Genomic DNA, 21,520 nt, shown 5'->3' on the forward strand with positions numbered 1-21,520 from the left:
TTTTATTGCTACTAACCTACTGATCAATCCAGTAATTTAGCCCAGTAATTTCACAATATAATTTGGAATTAGGAGTGTATCTTACAATACCTCAGAATACAACTGAACATGTTTGCAATAAAGATTATTTAAATTAAATGGACAAAATTGATTGCAATGCTCCTTGTCTAACCAGAAGAGGGCGCTATCTACCTTTAGCTTCTTTTGTTTAATATCTGTAGATGAAGAAGTGTGAAAAACAGAAGATGTGGGAAAAATAATGTTTTGTGCAGCGGAGTATTAGGGCAAATCTAAGGGAAAACAAGTATGCTTCAGTTTACAGCAATGTTCCTTCTAGTCCAGATGATAATGATCATGTCATGATGCCGAGATAAAAATCTGTTTCCTTTTGGCTCCAAGTTCAGAGTGTTATTTGTTTAGGCTCTCAACTGCAGCGCTTATGCAACAAGAAAATCATCATCTGGCATGATTTTCTATCATGCAAAAGGGTAATTGCGACTAAATATTCACATAAGTTTGATTTTTTTTTTAAAGATTTGTTTAGATTTTGTTTTTTGAAACTGGAAGCTTTCGTTTTTTTTCTCATATGTGTTACTTTTTAGTAAGTTAAAAAAAGTTTTAAAAAAATTGGTATTTTCATCAGAAATGATAATTTAATCATTGTTTTGTAATTTCATTTATTTCAAAGTTTCTGGTATTTTTTCATACTTTCATTGCTTTGCCTACTCAGACCTATTCTTCATTGAACTACCCATCTTTTTCTAAATATTTTACTACATTCATTTTGGAGTGCATTAGTCTCTTAATCCTTTTACTATTTTACCTTTTTGTCTTTTTACCTAATTATTTGTTTGTTTGTTTCTATAACGACCCAAATACACTGTTTTAGTATGAACTAAGTTTTAAGTGATGAAATCAAAAAAAAAAAAAGTTAAGGTTAAATGTGTGACAATATTATGTGAATTATGAAATAAAATTAACATTTTGAAACGTAGAATTAAAACATTTATTTTTTGAGTCAAATTATTTGACGAAACACATAAAAAGATAAGAGGGGAGTCAAAATATTGAGCTTTAAAAATGTTTGTTAATGTGAAAAAAGATTTCCGTTATTTTAATAGATTAAAATGCATCTTTGTCCCTGATTAAAAACATAGAATGCTAAAAATAGTTGCAAAAATTAATTTGAAGTTTTACAAATTAGAAATATTGAGCCAAATTTTAAGCCCATAATTCAGAAAATTTGGGGCATAAATAAGAATGAAACAAGATTTGAAAATAATTTAAATACTGAAGAAAGACTTGTTCGAGTGCACTATTGTCGTATGTTATGTTTCGATGGTAAAGTTCACATATTTTTAATAAAAGTACAAGGAAAATGATACGTAATTTTAAATCTGTAAACATCACAATAAGTGAAACACACAAGATGAGAAAGACATTAAAACAATGCTGCATTTTGTTTGTGACAAAACTATAACATAATTAGTGAAGTTTAGTGGGATTAATGGTAAAAAAAAGACTAATTAAAGCCTTAATTGGGCCAGTTTATTTAAAAATATGAATTAATGTGCTCTAAATTTGACAATACAAAGACAAACTTTAAATACTTTGACAATCTATTTAAAGTCTTCACCCTCAATGTCATTTTATTTGGTTTGGCAGCAGTGGGCTTCCATACCTTTATGAGTGAACCGCGCTTGTTTCCACTCGGATCTATTTTGGTGTCGCGCAGGTGCAGCCGTCGGCGGCTCTCCCAAACAGCTGCATCCTGTGGACCTCTGGCAGACGTTGGACGCTGAAAGTCTCTTTTTATTCCACCAACCTGCCTCAGAAACGTTTCCCTGTTACGCTGGTCTCTTTAACTTTACTGTTGTTCAGCTTTTATAAATAAAATAGAGACGAAATGATGGAAAATAGCTTTTTAAAACATGTCAGCATGATGGAAGTGAAGGTGGCTAATATTAAAATGAGCCTTTAACAGGTCAGTCAGGTCGATGTTTCATGTTGTCAGGCTTCCATGCGCCTTTTTATGTGTTTTATCGTCTTGGTAAACCCCCCAGAGTGAATAATGGTGCCATTAAAGAGAAGGAAACTGGTCTCCTCTCATACTGGGAGCACTGGGACTGAGGTCAAGTTCCCTCGCGTTGTTTTGTTTCTGTTGGAGAGAAAAATGGGAGCAAGCCGGAGAAGTTTTCTGTCTCAGCTCGGCAGAAAGAAAGGATTCCAAGTGGAGGAGAAGTTCAGGTAAGATCCTCTTTATTTAAGTTTTATTGAAACAAATCAACAGCAGAAATACTGAGTTTTAAATCTCAGAAACCCATATCTTAAAAAAAAAAACATCAGATGTTGAAAGTGAGACATTTTACCCTTTCATGAAAAGATATTAGCTCATTTTGAATTTGATGGCCGCAACACCTCTCAAAAAAGTAGGGATGGGCAGAGAAGGGGGGGGGGGGGGAGAATGTTGTCCCATTCTTGGGTCTTCTTTGCTGGATTTTTCCTTTTCTGATGCTCCAGTTGTTTTCTGTTGGTGAAAGGTCTGGATGGGAGCACATGTAAAACCTCTGTCTACTTCCAGATGTTAGAGCTGCCCACACCATAGGCACTAATGCAACCCCATACCATCAGAGATGCAGCTTTAGGACTGAGCCAGGAGAACAAGCTGGCCGGTCCAAATCCTCTTTAGTACACTGGACATAGCATCCCCTGTTTCCAAAAGAATTTCACATTTTTATTCATCTGACCACAGAACAGTTTTCCACTTTTCCTCAGTCCACGTTAAATGAGCTTTGGTCCAGAGAAGACGGCGGTGTTTCTGGATCCTGTTCACATATGGCTTCTTCTCTCCGTGATCCAGCTTTAACTGTCGTCTGTGGATGGAGTGGTGAACGCTGCTGACAGACTGTGATTCCCTGGAGTGCTCTTGAGCCCATGCAGTGATTTCCAGCACATAACTAAGACTGGCCCCTGAGGGCCCCAAGCATCCAATATGGGCGTTCAGCCTTGCCCTTGCTCTCAGAGATTTCTCCAGATTCTCTGAATCTTCTGATGATATTATGGAGAGTAGACGGTGGGATATTCAAGGTCTTTGTGATTTTACGTTTAGGAAACCTTTTCTAAAATTATCCCTCAATTTTTAGACTCAGTTTTTCACAGATTGGTGAACCACTGCCCATCTTTACTTCTAAGAGACCCTGCCTCTCTAAAATGCTCCTTTTATGCCCAGTCATGTTACTGACCTGGTGTCAGTTAACCTAATTAGTAGCACAATGCTCCTCCAGCTGTTTTTCATTAGTACGACTTACTTTTCCAATCTTTTGTTTGCCTGTCCCAACCTTTTTTTAGGGATGAGCTCACAATGAGCTCATATTTTTAATGAAATTATCATTTTCAACACCTGATATGTTGTTAATGTTCTATTGTGAATAAAATATGGGTTTATGAGATTTAAAATCATTTCAGTCCGTTCTTATTTACATCTTCATATTGCCCCAACTTTTTTGGGGCTGCACTTTAGTTTTGGAAAAATTAGGGGCAAAGACAAGCTGAAATGATGAACTGATAAGCAGAAAAAAAGTTAGTACATCAGTAAACAAAGGAGTACATCTTCATGAAGAGAGTTTTGTGTTTTTTTTCACAGTGAAAACGTCACTCATGTCATATCAGAGAATAACTCGGGTTCTGAGGTCAGGGCGTGGCTCGACTCACAGCCCGGCTCTCCAACACCTTCACCTCACCTGCTCGACATCAGCTGGTTCACAGAGAGCATGAGGGCGGGACTTCCTGTTCAAATACTCGAGACACATAAACTTCAGGTACATCCTACAAGGGGTTGCACGACTTAAGAATGTTTAAAGTTGACTTTCATATGATAAAGGTCGACTCGACTTCGACTAGTCATTGATGAAATCATGAATGATTCTAGGAGAAGGGTGTAGTTTAAAATGATCAACAATTTATATATTCTGACAATCATAATCCATATTCTCCTAATAACAGGAATCTTACAAACATTTTTTGGTATGAGCGCGACAACAAAAGGTTAATATGGTATATAACATACCAGAATAAAATAGGTTCTAAGACTGAATCTTGAGGCAAGCCTTTAGGACCTCCAGAAAAGAAGAGGTGTATCGAGCCATCTGAACACATTGCCAGTCAAACAGTTGGCAAACCATGATGCTGATTGGTATGACATTCCAATGTGATGAAGCACATTTATCAGTAAATTGTGGTCTACAGTGTCAAAAACCGTAGATAAATCAATTAAGAGGACTACACATTAGGCACTGTAATTGCCTAATCTTGTAATGAGTGACTAGTCGACTTCAAGCAAAACGAGTCATCACACAGTATTAAGGTCGACTAGGAGACTAGTCCATGCAGCCCCTACATCCTACTTCACCTGCTTTAAAACAAAGTCCCTTAGTTTAGGAGCCTGTTTAAAAAGTCTAATTCTAAATTTAAGTGTGTATGAAATTGTAAAAATTGAAATCAGAATGGGGTGGGAAATCAGAAGCCTGGATAAATGCAGATGTATAAATTTTCCATGATGCTTAGCTCATCTATAGTGTTATAGTGAATGATTTTTCTTTTATTTTCAATTCTAGTCCAAAATTTCCACCCAGTCAACCCTGCCTCTCTCTGTTTTTCCCTGTGTGTCTTTTAGGAGCAGCAGAGTCCCGAGGAAGACGTGGTCTTGTTCTCCGTCCCGAGCTACGCCTGTCAGAGGAGAACAACTCTGGAGAACCACAACGCCGTCCTCACAGTAAGCGTCTTCTCTAAACATGTCGTTTATTTCACTCCAAACCTGAGAGCAGAGAGATTCAGGCTGTGTTCCTCTGTCTCAGGACGCTCTGTCTCTCCTGGCTGAAAACTCTGAGCTCAGCGGGGACGAAGGACGAGGTGTTGCGTTTCGCCGAGCCGCCGCCGTGCTGAAGTCTCTCCCTGAAGCGGTGACAAGCATGACGCAGCTCAGAGGGCTTCCCTGTCTGGGAGATCACTCACTCAGAGTCATTAAAGTACGACATTTAACTCCTCAAATGTTTGTTCATTCTCTGAATGTAGACATGAAATGCAGTGTGCAGTGCATCTTTGTTTGACTTATCTGTTTGTATTGTTTGTTAGTCTTGGCTCTTGTGTGTCATTACTAGAGGAGCCACATGAGGGGGTCATTGTGTCAGTGAGCATCTCTGTCAATGTTCTGACCGTTGATGTTTGTCTCTGACATACAGCTGCCAGCTGTTTTAAATGTGCAGTCAGGGTAGACCACTAAAACTTCGTACTTTCAGATATTTACTCTTAAAGACTATGATTATTAACTTTTATGCATTTTTCTTGCAGGATATTCTGGAGAACGGAGCTTCAAGTGAGGTTGAATCCACAAAGCAGTGTGAGCGGTACACTGCCCTGAAGGTTTGTTAGATAGAAAATGGATTTTAAAACTTATGACACTGATTTTCAGCCCTAATGGAAGAGCCACAGGCTTCATCTAATAATTACAGAAACAAGTAGATGGTGTTATCTTTCAAGGTTTTTCTGGACATGTCTTAATGACTGTAGTTAAGTTTATATTTCTTCCATGAAAGCTTTAAAAACACTTTTAATTCATAAGTATGAGGGCAAATATATCATTTCTTGTTTACAAAGCTAGAAGAATCTGAATCAGTGCAACACAACATGAGACACGGTAATAAAAATACAAAATTACACAACTCAGGTCAGGATTTCATTCATTTTAGTGTCCCTGTAGCACCACCTAGTGGCTCTGGTCAGACAGTAAGATGTGTTGAACCAGTCTTGTGATATTTTTAGTTATTTCTTCAAAATTTTAGACAAAGAATTCACTTGATGAGAAGTTTTATTCTTAGAAAAACTAGAGAGTTGGTTTAGATTTCTACCTTTATGTTCTATCGTTGTTTTTATTTCAGGTTTTAACAGGAATCTTTGGCGTCGGATCAAAAACAGCAGACCGGTGGATCAGAGACGGGATACACAACCTTCAGCAGTTACAGGACTCAGGGCAAACTCTGAATCGAGCTCAGCAGGCAGGTCTGTGTCTCTGCCGCCGTTATTTTACACCATTTTAGATAAAACCTCTCTCTGTAAGGACGTATTTTTTTCATCCTCAGGTCTGGAGCACTACAACGACCTGAAACAGCCGGTCACGAGAGCAGAGGCAGACGTCATCGCAGAGATCGTGGAGAGGACGGTTGTTTCTGTTTTACCAGGCGCTCAGATGACTCTGATTGGAGGATTCAGGAGGTAAAGAGACCTGTGGTGTTGTCATGTGTTTGGTGATGGATCGCAAGAGCTTGTTAGGTCAACTATGGACCAGTTTCCTCCAATATTTTCCAAATGTTTCAGTGAAGCTTTCAGAAAAGTCTAAAGGTTTTTTTTTAATTCCCCAAATTTCCATGAAAATCCAGTTAATTTTCACCAAAAATTTCCTTTCAAGTTTTAAGAGCTTTCCAAAGCATACAATTTCCAAGACACTACAAAAGTTTCTGTTTAAATTCTTCATTAAATGTTTTTTTAAAAATTATCAAATATTTTCCGACTTTTTTAGTGAAGTTTTCTGAAAAGCCTTAAAATTTAAAGAACCCCCCCCCCCCCCAAAAAAATCCATCATCCAAAGACCCCAAAATTTCAAATAATATTTTCAGAAATTTTCTAAAGATTTCAGTGAAGTTTTCAGAAAAGTCTAAAGGTTTTTTATTCCCCAAATTTCCATAAAAATCCAATAAAATTTCACCAAAAATGTCCTTTCAAGTTTTAAGAGCTTTCCAAAGCATACAATTTCCAAGACATTACAAAGGTTTCTGTTTAAATTCTTCTTTAAAAAATTTTAAATCCTCAAATATTTCCCAACTTTTTTAGTGAAATTTTCTGAAAAGCCTTATGAATTATAGAAAATCCCCCCAAAACATCCATTACAAAAGTCCCCAAAATTACAAATAATATTTCACCCAATATTTATAGTAAATAAAACAAACAAATTAATACCTCCCAAAAAATGTTTGGAAAATTGTTAAAAAAATTCTAAACTGCCCCATACATCAAAAAAATTCGAGAAAAATTCTACAAAAATTCAAAGCAAATCCCCCAAAATGTACAAACTAATCCACCTCAAACTAATCCATGCAGCTAATTCTATACAAGATTTTCAATCAAATTCCCCAAAATGTACAAATAAATTCCACCAAAATCCATGAAAAATTAAATAAATACTTTTAGACAAACTCCCCTAAACATCCAATACAAATTCCTAAAATTTCCATAAAAAATCAACAAAATTTCAAAGCACTTCCACCGAAAAAGTTCCTATTAAATTACCAGAAACATACAATCCCCCTTAAATTTCCATGAACCAAACTTTTCAAAATTTCTAATCAAATTCTGAACAACTTACTAATTACTTCCCACCAAAACACACAGAAAATTAGTGAACATTTTAAAAAAATCCAAACAAATTCCCTGAAATTTCCCTGAAAATTCAAGATATTTTTGAAGGGAAGTTGCTTCAAGAAGTCCTATCAGAATCCCAAAATGTACAAATAAATTTTCCAAATTCTCATGAAAGTACCTAAAATTTGCAAAGCAAGTTAATCCAGAAACCTCAAACCAAACTCTTCAAAATGTAGAAACATATCTCCAAAAAAATCATGAAAATTCCTGATAAATCTAAAGCACATTCCCCAACATTCTAAGCAAATGACTTAAATTTCTTTGGAAATTATGGACAATTATCTAAAAAACTGCAACAGCAGAATTTAGCACTATGTAGAAGGACGGCTAAAATCTATTTTACTCATTTGTCCATGCAGGGTCTCATGAGGTTAAAGTTTTCCTTTTTCACCACTGATCCCTGTAATTCAGTTTTAAGTGAGAAACATTCTGAATCTTCCTCCAGAGGAAAGCAGAGCGGTCATGATGTTGATTTCCTGATAACTCACCCAGAGGAGGGCAGAGAGGTGGGACTGATGCCTAAAATTGTCTCCTGCTTGGAAGAACAGGTAAATTCTGTGTAATGATTTTTATTCTTTCACTGTAACAGCTGCATGAATTTTAAAGCTTTCCCTCCAAAGATTTTTTAAATAATTTAGATTCAGAGTATGCACAGGAGTCTTATAAATGTTTTTCTGCCTCCACAGGGGTTCCTGTTGTACCAGAAAACCACCAGAAACTCTTACCTGGAGTCTAAAGATGGTCCTGGCCGGCCGTCCTCCAACATGGACCGCTTTGAGAGATGTTTGTCCATCTTTAAACTGATCAAGGACGAGAAACGAGGGAATAAAACATCAGAAACACTGACTGAAAACGGCGTACAGACTCTTATTGGAGATCTCCAATCACATTCACACGCTTTGAGCCAGAGACACTCCGGAGAGCAAAGTCATAAGACGTCTGATAAGGATGAAGATGAAGGAGAGGAGCAGCTGAAACCTTCCCGACACAAACCATGGCGAGCAGTGAGAGTGGACCTGGTGGTGTCTCCGATCAGTCAGTATGCTTTTGCTTTGCTGGGATGGACCGGCTCGAAGGTGAGATTTTATGAATCATCTCAATGTTTGAGTGACTTTCTCCTCTTGTGTTAAACTCACACTGGCTCCCTTTTCTCCTCAGTTGTTTGAGAGAGAGCTGCGACGGTGGGCGGGACATGAGAAGTCAATGTCTCTGAGCAGCCACGCCCTGTACGACAACAAACAGGTACAAACACAAAAGCTAATTCTTTATCATCTATTTTCTGGCAGAGTTATTGAAATACACGTCAGTTTTTCTTTACTCTTGCAGAAGCGATATTTAAGAGCAACATCAGAGGAAGAGATATTCGCTCATCTTGGTCTGGAGTTCATTCCTCCGTCTGAGAGAAACGCCTGATTGGACCTGATGAACTCCAGGAGAGACATGCAAGAAAGCCTGGGACCATCTGAAGTTAGAAGAGAGGGTTAATGAAATCAGCTGGCGGTAAACAGCCGTGCTTTTGCACTGTTGGCTTCAGGCACCAAAAGTGTATTCCTCTGAGCAACATCCGTAATGTACAAATATTAAAAGAAACAATCATGACCAGAATGATGCATAAAGGCCAACTTAAAGATTAAAACAATTGTGAGAAATGTAATTTTTAGCAAAAATGTTAACAGTTTTTAGATCAAAAAGTTGTTTATGTACAAGAAACAAACTCAGAATTTTAGAGTTTAATAAGTTGGAAATTTACAAGAAAAACATGCAATTCTCAAGTTTAAAAAGTCTTAAATTTTGACGATAGAACGTCAAAAATAATGTTCTAAAAATCCTACATTTTCAGCAGTGTGAAGCAAAACTTGCCAAGAAACCAAACTGAAAATAATAGTTAGATGTTTGACTTTTTGACTCTATAATCTCAAAAATACTATATGTTGTTTCACTTACATTTACAACTTTTAAAGTAATAAATATAGATTCTTTTCTTGTAAATGAAAGAATTTTTAAACTCAGGTGACCCTAATACATGGTCATAATAATGAATAGTTATACATAGATCATAAGTGTATGTAGGGCTATTATGTCGGGAGTTTGTCAATGAAAACAATTAAAATTGATGTTAAATTTTTCCAAGTGGGTCTTGGGGGGCTTAGCTTTTCTTGGATATATGTAGGGGGGCCCTAAAGAAAAAAGGTTGGGAATCACTGGTATAGACGATGCATTTGAAGGGTTTTACGTCTGTGTTGGGCATTCAGAGACCAAGCAGTAATCCTTAACGCTACCTGTGGATGCACCTTAGAGTAATTTGATATCTGAGAGCTCGGACTGCATGCAAAGGTGGGCAGGGATGGCTTTATCTGGACTGGATTGGCTGTGCGGACACATCACATAATGGCACACATTTAAGACTGGCCTACCAACAGATGTGATCTGTATTCTGCTTTATTTATGCCCGTCCAGCCTCATGAGGAGTGATGAGAACTGCACCTCTCTTTAGAGATCCAGATTATTTGTCTCAGCTCAGGAATAAGACCTGGTCTTCCATCCAAACAGCTCTTCATTTGGAAAAAAATTTGCCTTTTTTGTATCTTTAAAGCAACAACAATAATAGAAAAAAGGGAAACCATCCCATTGCTCTAGAAAGTAGCCAGCTTGTCTGCAAACAACTTGAATCGAGTTATCAATTCAAACTAGCCAGTACCACAGAATAATTTCTGAATGGTTCACTGCTTCTTTTAAAAGCATGCAACTAAAGCGCAGTCACTTGGTGTCTGAATGCCCAGCATGTATCAGTAATGCGAAATGTAAACAGACTGTAAATGTGGAGCTACTTTTGCTTCCTAACTGGTATTAATCAGACTCCTCACACCCTTCCCTGATTTATCATTTACTCTCATGTGACCTTTCTTTGGGAGAAAACAGATCTTTATCTTGAATAGCAGAAGTTAACTGGCACTGCTGACTGTTTCATCTATGCTGTCTGAAATTGCACGGCTAAAATTCATCATTTTATAATCCTAATGCTTTCTGCCAGAGGCCGACTAATACTTCATTGATTAATGGTGTTATCAGCTCTTCATGTTACCTGTTCAGAAGGAAAATGCTTTTTTGCAATGAAGCATGCATCCCCATTTATCTGGCTCTTATGTGATATGCCTTTTAGGCATGATAATGTAGACCAGTGATTCTCAACCTTGGGGTCGGGACCCCATTAAGGGTAGCGAGACACTGAGAGGGGGGTCTCCAGATGCCTTAAAACAAACCCATAATATTTTTAAGATTAAATATTTGCCACTTGACATCAATTTGGCCAAATTTTCACCTGTTTTTATAATTTTCCCACCAATTTTAACACATTTTTGCCGATTAAAACCCATTTTTGTCCATTTTAAACCCTTTCTACCAAATTTTTCCTGCCTGTTTTTGCCACTTTTTAAACCAAGTGTTGCCGGTTTCTGTATATCATTGCCTCTTACTGCCTCTATTAGCCGCTTTTTACCACCTTGTTGCCCGTTTGTGCCAATTTTTACCTTTTTCAACCACATTTCATTGTTTATTATGGCCATTTTTTGGCAGTTTAACCCATTGCTGCCTATTTTTCTGCCTCAGTTAACCCATTTTTGCCACTTTAAACTCATATCGGCCACTTTTTATTCCCCCTCTACTAACTTTTATGCCTGTTCTGCCTCTTTAACTCATTTTTGCCATTTTGTGCTTATTTTTGCCACTTTTGTTTAATTTTTGCCGCTTTTAACTCATTTTTGCTAGTTTCAAAATCCCGTTTCATCACCTTTCCCACCTATTTTTGCCAATTTCAACCCATGTTAATTCTGTTTTTAAGCAAAGGGATTTACATTTTGAAGAGGGCTACTTACTATGACACAATAGAAATAAAAATGGTTTATTTGATAGGAGTGGTTATTATTCAGGTTAAAACTATGGATATCACAGCTTAATTTTACAATGGACCATGATTTTGCTGACCTCCCTGGTCCCCCAGTTTGTTTGGGCCCCAGAAAGCTCTCCCCTCATGGACGGCCTTGTCTGCACATGACTGTTCTGAATTATTCATGGCTGTGTTCAGCCAACCTCAGGTACAGTGGGGTCCCCGGTCTCTGGCACCTTTATTTTGGGGGTCGTGGGCTGAAAAGGTTGAGAACCCCTGGTGTAGACAGGCGTTGGTTTTTTAAGGTTGTATGAAGAGTTAATCTAGTTGGAGAACACTTTGGTTTTAGTTCGCTGCTACAAAAACTTCCTCTCTCAGTCTAGAAATGAGTATTTAATCAGAATTCAGAAATCAGGTGTCTAAATTAAGGAATTTTATGGTCTTTTAACAACTAAAACATTACAAGTAATGATACTTTGATGCACATTTTTTAACTCACTACTGATCGTTTTGTCTTTGCATCAAAAACATTAAGGTTAAACAGCAATTTTCTAAAATCTACCAGTAGGAGCATGCTCCTGCATGATTTTAGTTTGCACTTGGAGGAGATTGCTTAAAAAAGATGCCATAGTCTTTATTTGAAACAAAAAATAGTCAGTTTCATTCTGCAATCAAGACAATCTCCTCTTTTTAAAAGCTCTTCTTACCTCATTAAGCTTGAATGAATGGATTTTAAATGGTTTTCCTGCTGGATTGCATGTTTGAAAATGAATAAGATGGCCTTAATTTTTCTAAGTTGGTGTAAAGATTCTCAGAACTTCATGCCCTCCAATCTGCGATAATTTTGTTTGCACCTTGGGAGCTTAGAAGTGCAGGCAAAACCAAGCTTTACTAAGGAGATGATGGCTGATGACATTTATTTTTGTGTGATATGCTCAGTACCCAGTGTAGGAGCAGCTGATTAAAACTGACACTGTGACAGAAAGGATGTAGGTTAACTGTACAATAAATCTGGAGGCTGTAGTTTGAAGGAATTTTAATAAAGTTACATTAAAAGTGCTGTAATCTTGCTGCTATGATAAAGACGAGTGCCTCTAAGAGACTTTGACTCTCAGATCTGCTGATCTGTTTTTGCACTGCTGATATTTCTCTTTAAAATGTGAACAGTTTAAGACTAAGAATAAATCTTTAAAGGTTCTTTTTTGTTGCTGTTGATTTATTTAACATAAAAATCATTCATATGAGAGCGGTTTTCTGTAAAAGGGAAAAGACAGACGTTCTGGTTCCTCCTGAGCAGCCGCAGTGACGGGATTAAAGCGGCTGTTTTCCTGAGATCACATTCAAAGAGAGACGTGATAAAAAAACTACAACAGTGATCCAATCAGAGAAAATGAGGGCTGAATACTTTTCCCAAACAAAAACTACAGAAACGATCTTTATCAAGTGGTTCAGACAAGAGAAGAGGACGCTTTATTTATCCTTTTGTGCCTGGAATAAAACAAAACAGGAATGAAGTGTGCAAAAATTAAGATTCTGAATATTAGAAGTAAAAATTAGCATAATAAAAGCGCTGGGTGAAGAATAATTAACCAACTAAATGTATGACTCTGTAAATAATCCTGCACTTTTATGGTAAACTCAGATGTTTGTGTGAGTTTTACAACTTCAGATAAAGTGTCGGACTTTCACATGTGTAGTTTGAGTGTTCCCCACATGCACACCTGTGCTCCACTGACCCGTTTTCTCTAACGTCACCTCGGTTTGATCTGACTGGAAACCACTCAGACTGAAGGCCTAAACACAAGCTGAACAAATTGCTGAAGTCTCTAGTTTTCTCTGACACGAGGCCACTGTGTAGCTTTACAACACGGCTGACTACAAACCCCAATTCCAAAAAAGTTGGGACACATTTTGAAATATGTATAAAAACAGAGTGCATTGATTTCCAAACTCTTTTCAACCTAGAATCACCTGAATACAGCACAAAGACACGTTAGAAATGATTAACCCTTTTCAGGGAAATTTACCCGTAAATTGGTGTCTGTAGCATGTTCCAAAAAAGCTGGGACGAGAGCATACTATCATTGTGTTGCAGTAAATCTGTTCAGAGGAAAAAAGACTGGGAAAGTTGTGTATACCTCAAATGGAGCATTCCACAGGTAGCTATGCTAATTGGTAACAGATGATAGTAGCATGTTTGGGTTTAAGAGGAGCACTCCTGAAATGCTCAGGTGTAAAGTTCTCCTCTCTGTGACAGACTGTCTGCTTACATAGTCCAACAGTTTAAGAACCAGGATCCTCACCTGCAAAAATCTGGAGCTCACAAATCAGCAACGTGAGATCCATATCAGCGTCATCTGTTTCGCTAAGTTAGCTTTATCTGTGTTCGCTGCATAAGCTACGTAGAAAATGTAGCTAACCTAGCTCAAGCTTACCTCACAAATCAACTATTTGAGTTACATATCAACACCATCTGCATAGCTATGTTAGCTTTAGCTATGTTGGCTGCAAAGGCTTCATAGATAATGTTGCTATATCTGCACAGGCTTAGCTAACAAATCAACTATGTAAGCTACATGTCAACATCATCTGCATAGCTAAGTCAGCTTTAGCTTTGTTTGCTGTGTACGCTTCATAGATTATGTAGCCAATGTAGCTAAAGCTTAGCTCACAGATCAACCACATAAGTTACGTATAAACATTATTTGTGTCGCTAAGTTAGCTTTATCTGTGTTCGCTGCATAAGCTACATAAAAAAGGTAGCTAACCCAGCTCAAGCTTAGCTCACAAATCAACTATGTGAGCTACATATCAACATTTTCTGCGTAGCTAAGTTAACTTTAGCTATGTTGGCTGCATAAGTGGCATAGATAATGTAGCCAACGAAGCTAAAGCTTAGCTCACAAGTCAAACACATGGGCTACATATTGACATTATTTGCGTAGCTAAGTTAGCTTAAGCTATGTTAGCTGTGTAGCGATATTAAGTTAGCTTTAGCTGCATTTACTAAAGGTCACATTGCTAATGCTAACTTAACTACAGATAACATAGCTAACATAGCTTGTGTAGCTAACAAATCTAAAGCTAAGCACACAAAGAAGCTATGCAAGATATGTAGCTAGAATATCTATGTAGCTAAGTTAGCTTTCCCAAAATTTTCTAAAGCTAACTTAGCTACATTGGCTTATGTCATAATGGTAATTCCATGGCTAGGTTAGCTATGTTAACTTTAGCTGAAGCTAACAAAGCTAAAGTGAGCCCTGTTTGTGTAACTACTATCCGTAATTTAACCTCTGACCTTTTTGTCCTTTGGCGATCGGGCGATCTACAGTCCACCTCAACCCTCAAACCCTCACAAAAAAAAGATTCACAAAATCAAGGATTGGATGCCCATGACCTTGGATGAAAACAAATTGCAGATCACGTTTTACACAAAATCACAACTTTTTGTAACTGAGGTTGGTGCATTAGGAGGGACATGGTATGCTGTTGCACCAAATGTCTTTATGTGTGGGAAGAGATCTTCTGTTTGTCCTTTACATTTGGCTGAAGTGCCTATAAAGTGTATTTATCCCTGCATCTGATTAACAGAGTCGTGGATGGAAACAAGCAAATATTTCTGCTACTAATCTTATAAAACACATAAAAAGTTTTATGTGACCCCTTTAGGCAGTCTGGCTGCTGGTCTGTGATCCCTGGACTGTCATAGTTTGTAGACAGCAGTTTAAACCGTCTCAGTTTGGATATTTGATTGATTATGGGTCATGGAAATATAGTGAGGTGTTTTAATGCACAGCCAGTCGCCCTCTCTAACTCTGGCTCCTCAGGTTTAATAAACCCAGCTCAGATCTCCGCGTTTCCGTCAGAGGATGCTCTGATTCACTTCCCGTGTCTGTGAGTGTGAAGTCGGGGCGTTTCCTCCACCTCTTCCTAACAGCCTCATTAACCTCTAAATACCAGTTTAACATCAAAGGAGGCGTCCCAGCTCACACCTCGTCTCCTCTCTGACATGTGCACACTTCTCCTTTATCTCTCTGAATCAAACTTTATTTTTTACATTATGGACTTTTTATCAACATTAAAACCTGCAGTCAGGAGACTGTGAACAGATGGTCTTTTATAAGAGGGCTGCTTTAAGGATGGAGACGATAGGTTTATTTTATATTTCCTTTATAATCTCCATTGACACATGACTGTTTTTGACACCGAATGTGTGAAGCAAAAGTTTCTGAAGTTACAGGAGCCAGAGAGTCTGGACTTCACAGACGAGAGGGGATGTAGTTTGTGTAAATGTAAATTTATTGAGCTGTAGAGCAGTAACGGTGAGTTTAGATTCTTCCAGGAGGAAAAACAGATGATGATGGAAGTCCCTGTCCTATCCACGAGATACATACAACCACATTTTACCTTTAAGGCACATACAACAGTTATTTTTCACCAAATAATGCAATGAAATAGTTTGGATAGTAGTCCCATTATGTTCAAAAAGACTGAAAATATCCTGATAGAGTTCTTAATTTCTCTAGGACAGTCTGGCTGCAGGCCGTTCATCTCTGACAGCCACTCATCTGAGACGCTGTGAATCTCGGAACAGAAATAAACACTTAAACTTTCAAAATAAAATTGGATTAAACTTCAGATAGGGTGGGGATGAGAATAAAGGTAAGAGTTAGGACACCAAACGTTTAAAGGGCAAAACCTGACCTGCAAAACCGGACTACAAAATGTTAATAAAGGCGGGTAAACAGTCTGCTTACAGGAAAGTAGCTCAACCTCCAGGAAACATTCTAACACAGTGAGAGTTAGCTGCGTAAGCTACGTAACTAACCTAACTACCGAACTAAAGCTTAGCTCACTATTCTACTATGCAAGATACATATCAACATCACCTGTGTAGCTAAGTTAGCTTTGGCTATGTTCACTGTGTAAGCTATTTAAATAATATAGCTAATGTAGCTAAAGCTTAGCTCACAATTCTACTATGCAAGATACATATCCAGGTCACCTGTGAAGCTAAGTTAGCTTTAGCTATGTTCACTGTGTAAGCTATATAGATAGCTTAGCTAATGTAGCTAAGGCTGAATTCACAAATCATCTATGTGAGCTACATATCAACAGTATCCGCAGAGCTAGGCTAACTTTAGCTATGTTCTCTGCTCAAGCTTCATTAATAATGTAGCAAATGTAGCTAAAGCTTAGCTCAAATACAACTACGTAAGCTCCATATCGACGTAATCTGTGTAGTCAAGTTAGCCTTATCAGTGTTCAATGCATAAGCTACATAGATTAAGTAGATAACCTAGCTCAAGTTTAGCTCACAAATCAACTATGTAACTACATATTGACATTATCTGCGTAGCTAAGTTAGCTTTAGCTATGTTTGCTGCGGAGACGGCATAGATGATGTAGCTAACGTAGCTTGAGCTTAGCTCAGAAATCAACTATGTAAGCTACATATTGATGCCATCTGTGTAACAAAGTTAGCTTTAGCTATGTTCGCTGCATAAGCTATACAAATAATGCTGCTAACTTAGCTCACAAATCCACTATGCAAGCTACATGTTGATGTCATATGCCTAGCTAAGTTAGCTTTAGCCGCATGTTCTAAAGCTCATGTAGCTAAGCCTAACTTGCTAAAGATAACATAGCTGCATAGTTAGCATAGCTAGCATAGCTAACATAATTAAAGCTATGCTCTCAAAGCAGCTACCAATATATCATCTACACTGTCTAAGTAGCAATGTTAGCTTTAGTTATGTCTGCTTTAGCTATGCCTGCTAAAGCTAACATAGGTTTATGTAGTAAAGTTAAATTCCATAGCTAGCATAGCTATGTTAGCTTTGGCTAAAGCTAACAAAGCTAAAGTTAGCCCTGTTTGTGTAACTACTATCCATATTTTAATCCCAGATTACATCTCTGACCTTTTCCTCTGTTTTATTTATGAATTGCTTCCTAGTCTGTTATGCTGGTAACGTGGTTATTTCATGAATATAACTGCTAGACTTTGTTTATAAATAAAGTTTAATCTTTAAAAAATGTGAAATATGTTGTACTGGCAAATTGCAGCATGTCCTCTCTGAGATGTACGGTGTCTCAGATGATGAGCCTGTGAGAGCAGAGAGATGTACGGTCTGCAGCCACACGCTTTGCAATTCTTCAACCAAATGTTCTGACCAGATTTCTTTTCAAAATATTAGTTTACACAGCAGCACTGCCTAGTATGAAAACTATGTTACACAGTAAAACACAGGCTTCATGTTCTAATTCAGATTATGCTTCATTTTACTTCTAGATTCTGCTACATCACGTGCTGTGTTTGGCCCATGGGCCATAGTTTGGACACCCTTGACGTAAGGGATGTCAGGTGGTAAGAGTGCTGAGCTCAAACTGTTATCAAAGCTGCTTTAAGTTTAAAAAAGTAAATGGATGCATAAAAAGGTGGCTTTAAAGCTCCATGTAGTGCCTCTGGTCCTGTTGGTATCTCTCTCCCTGTCCCGGTCTGTCTGTGGGGTAACGGCCCCCCGCTGAGCCCGTCTTTGATTGGCTCCATTCAGACTCTTTCATCTCTAATGGGGCTGTTTGCTGCTCTGTTATGGACACAAACACACCTCTGACCCCCCCCCCCTCGGCCCCTTCAGGACTCTCTGACAGCAGACACATGTCCTGACGTGGTCGTCTTCAGATCTCTGCATAGAGGGGCTAACATCAGCTTTGGTCTGAGTCTTATCAGGATCAGGATCAGATAAAATCAAGCAAACTGAGACAATGAAACGCGGTTATTCTCCTCCTCAGGTCAGATGCTTTGATGGAGGAGATCACCTATCATTTTTAGTCTTTGATAATCCACAATAACACACATTAAAAATACAAAAACCATCAACACAGCCCAGAGATGTCAGTCTAAATGCTTTATTTCAGCTCTGAACATCCACAAAAATTTAAAGGCTTCTCTCAGCTGCTGGTTTGTTTTATTTGTTGTTATTATACAAACACACAGGAGGCAATGCTGCACTCCTAGAGGGCTTTTGAACAAATATTTGTCATCGCAGGTTTATAAAGTAATGCATCCAAATCTCTCTCAAAGCATAACACCAATAAAATGCACAGTATGAATAGAGGGAACATATTTTAAGTATAATAGGTCATGAATTAAAGGGTCAATACAAATAAAAAACAGACGCAGATGTTGTCGGTCCACTTTGCAAACACAAACATGCTAAATTTCTGATTATTTGACATAAATACACAACAGCTATCCTCTTAATTTCTTCATTTGAAAATTCCTTTCCGTTATAAATCAAATAAAATTCATTTTTTTATGTTTTATATTTTAAATACTTAATTTTCCACTCAGTATTACTTTCCAGCAAATCTATAAAGGGTGCATGATATAATCAAATATATCAGTAATTACCTTAGATTGTAAATTATGGATATCTGAGCTCTAAGTTTTTAACCATATTTCCAGCTGGTATATCAGTAGTAAGTGTGAACCTAAAATGCCTGATATCATCTGTAAATATTGGGTATATGGTCAGGAAATATCTGCCGATATTAGCTGTATATATTGGTCTTTACTAGCTGTAAATATCAGCCTATATTGGCTTGAAAAATAGATCTATATCAGCTGTAAAAAGGCCAATATTGGCTGTAAATATTTGCCGGTGATGACTGTAAAATCAGCCATATTAGCAGTACATATTGGGCTAGCTTGGCTGTACAAATAATCTTATTTGTGGAAAATATCAGCCTAAAATGGCTTCAGATATCAGCCTTTATCAGCTGTAAAAAACTTAGCTTATATTTGACAGAACAATTGGCCATTTTCAGCTGTAAATAACAGGCAATACAAGCTGTGAGTATCAGCTTTTTTGCCTGTAAGAATCAGCCATTATTAGCTGAAAATATCAGCCTGCATCAACTTTATTAAATGAAATAATCTGCCTTTACCTGCTGTGAATATCAGCCTATGTCAGCGGTAGATATCAGCCTCTTTTGGCTGTAAATATCTGCCTTTAGTAGCTTTAAATGTTGGCATATATTCCCAGTTAATATCAGCCTAGTATTGGATGTAAATATGAGCCTGTACAACTGAATATGTCAGCCTGTATCGACTGAAAACTCTGCCGTTATTGGTGCAAAAATCTGTCTATTTCAGCCTTATATGTTGGCCTTTATTGGCTGTTAAAATCTGCCTAAAATGGTTGTAAAAGTCTACCTATATTAGCTGTAAAAAATGGCCTTTACCAGCTGTAAATACCAGCCTACACTGGCAATAAATATTGGCCTTTATCTGCTGTGATAGTACTTTATTGGCTTTAAATATCAGTCATTTGTAAGTATAAATAAGTGGAATTTAAGGCAGAACCTTCACCCTTATTCCATAGTCTTTAAAGTGTTTTTGTACGCAAGTACCAAAATGTCAAAATACCAAACTGACAGAAAAGATTGAGGCTAAAATCCTGTTTTAAGGTGGAAGATAAGAAATACAATGGTATTTAAAGAACATTTCTGCAAGTTTATTTCTTTTCTTGATTGAATTTCAGCTGAAAAATGAGAAAACAAACTAATCATCATAATTTCTGACTTTGCAATTAAACAATAGATAGGACTATCATCAAGGAAGAATTTATGAGAGGAAGAGTTTATTTTTTGGTATTTTACCTCCTTGATATTACAATTCAATGAATCTTCATCATCATGCCTCCTATCTCGGCTCTCTTTAACACACAAACCCCCCCCTAACGGCGTGTTTTTGTGCCCTGAATGGATCACTCCACAGATGAGGCAGCGCTGATGACGCCCAATAATCATTGATGGCGAGAGCCGGCAGACTCCAGCAGCGTCCCGCCCCGTCTGTAACAGTCAGTTAGGGCTCTTCCCCTCTCCCATTGATCCCTATCAGCCTCTTCAAAGGGTCCCGCAGCTTTGATGGGGCCGGTGGGACAGGTCCTGGAGGACGAGCAGGCCCTGCGACTCCCCACCTCACACGGGGGGGACAGAAGGACGGAGGAATGATAGGACTAAAACATTAACATTTATCCTCCAATGGAGCAGCTAAAGAGGTTTTATGATGTATTAAAGGGTATACATTTTACAATAAAAACAGAGGAGCTATCTGGCTGTGCTCTTACAAAAGAGAAGAAATTAAGGAACATTAAACTAAAGATCCATTACTGAAGGTTAGGGCTCATACTGATAAAAAATGTACTATATTGCCTGTAAATATTGGCCTAAAATGCCTTTAAATATTGGCCTATATTGGCCTATATTGGCTGTAAATATTGGCCTATATTGGGCCTAAATATTGGCCTATATTGGGCCTAAATATTGGCCTATATTGGCTGTGAATACAGGCCTATATCTGCTGTGAATATAGGCCTATATCCACTGTAAATATTGGCCAATATTAACTGCTGTAAACATTAACCTCTATTGGCTGTTAATATTGGCCTATATTGGCTATAAATATTGGCCTTTATCTGCTGGAAATTTTTGGCCTATATTGGCTGTAAATATTAGCCTCTATTCACTGTAAATATTGGCCTTTATTGGCTGTAAATTTTTTCCTATATTGCTGTAAATATTGGCTTATATTGCCTGTAAATATTGACCAATATTGGCTGTAATTATTGGCCTAACTCGTCTGTAAATATGGGCTTATATTGGATGTATATATTGGCCTACATTGGATGTAAATTTTTGCCTGTATTGACTGTTAATAATGGTCTGCATTGGTTGTAAATTTTTTTTGTCTGTATTGCTCTAAATATTGCCCTATTTTGGCCGTAAATATTAGCCTATATTGGCTGTAAATAATAGCCTATATTGGGCCTAAATGTTGGCTTCAATTGGCTGTAAATATTGGCCTATATTGGGCCTAAATATTGGCTTCAATTGGCTGTAAATATTGGCCTATATCGACTGTGAATATTGGCCTATATTGGGCCTAAATATTGGCTGTAAATATTGGCCTATGTCGGCTGTAAATATTGGCCTATATTGGGCCTAAATATTGGCTGTTAATATTGGCCTATATCGGCTGTAAATATTGGCCTATATCGGCTGTTAATATTGGCCTATATCGGCTGTAAATATTGGCCTATAGCGGCTGTAAATATTGGCCTATATTGGGCCTAAATATTGGCCTATATTGGGCCTAAATAT

The 21,520-nt window shown here is 37.7% G+C and overlaps 1 protein-coding gene across 3 annotated transcripts; it reads left to right on the plus strand.

Annotated features, from left to right (window-relative positions):
• The first annotated feature begins 1,751 nt into the window (after positions 1-1,751).
• polm (polymerase (DNA directed), mu) lies at positions 1,752-11,365 on the plus strand. Of its 3 annotated transcripts, none has more exons than XM_041811787.1 (12): positions 1,752-1,984; positions 2,064-2,247; positions 3,644-3,818; positions 4,673-4,771; positions 4,854-5,024; positions 5,347-5,418; positions 5,934-6,054; positions 6,135-6,267; positions 7,916-8,018; positions 8,157-8,546; positions 8,629-8,712; positions 8,797-11,365. In XM_041811787.1, the coding sequence occupies exons 2-12, from the start codon at positions 2,072-2,074 to the stop codon at positions 8,881-8,883; spliced, it is 1,611 nt and encodes a 536-aa protein (XP_041667721.1). In that variant the 5' UTR covers positions 1,752-1,984; positions 2,064-2,071; the 3' UTR covers positions 8,884-11,365. The 3 variants fall into 3 exon arrangements, with proteins under 3 accessions (XP_041667721.1, XP_041667722.1, XP_041667720.1); XM_041811788.1 differs by having other exon boundaries at positions 1,752-1,855; XM_041811786.1 differs by having other exon boundaries at positions 1,752-2,247.
• The last annotated feature ends 10,155 nt before the right edge of the window (positions 11,366-21,520 follow it).

Source organism: Cheilinus undulatus, linkage group 17, assembly GCF_018320785.1.
Source record: "Cheilinus undulatus linkage group 17, ASM1832078v1, whole genome shotgun sequence".
Taxonomy (NCBI): Eukaryota; Metazoa; Chordata; class Actinopteri; order Labriformes; family Labridae; genus Cheilinus; species Cheilinus undulatus.

Bases quoted from the DNA above. Each gene is read 5' to 3' on its own strand.
- polm (XM_041811786.1), top strand. From the start codon at position 2,072: ATGGTGCCATTAAAGAGAAGGAAACTGGTCTCCTCTCATACTGGGAGC. The intron at 2,248-3,643 runs GTAAGATCCTCT...TTTTTTTCACAG, and splicing joins CAAGTGGAGGAGAAGTTCAG to TGAAAACGTCACTCATGTCA. The intron at 4,772-4,853 runs GTAAGCGTCTTC...CCTCTGTCTCAG, and splicing joins ACCACAACGCCGTCCTCACA to GACGCTCTGTCTCTCCTGGC.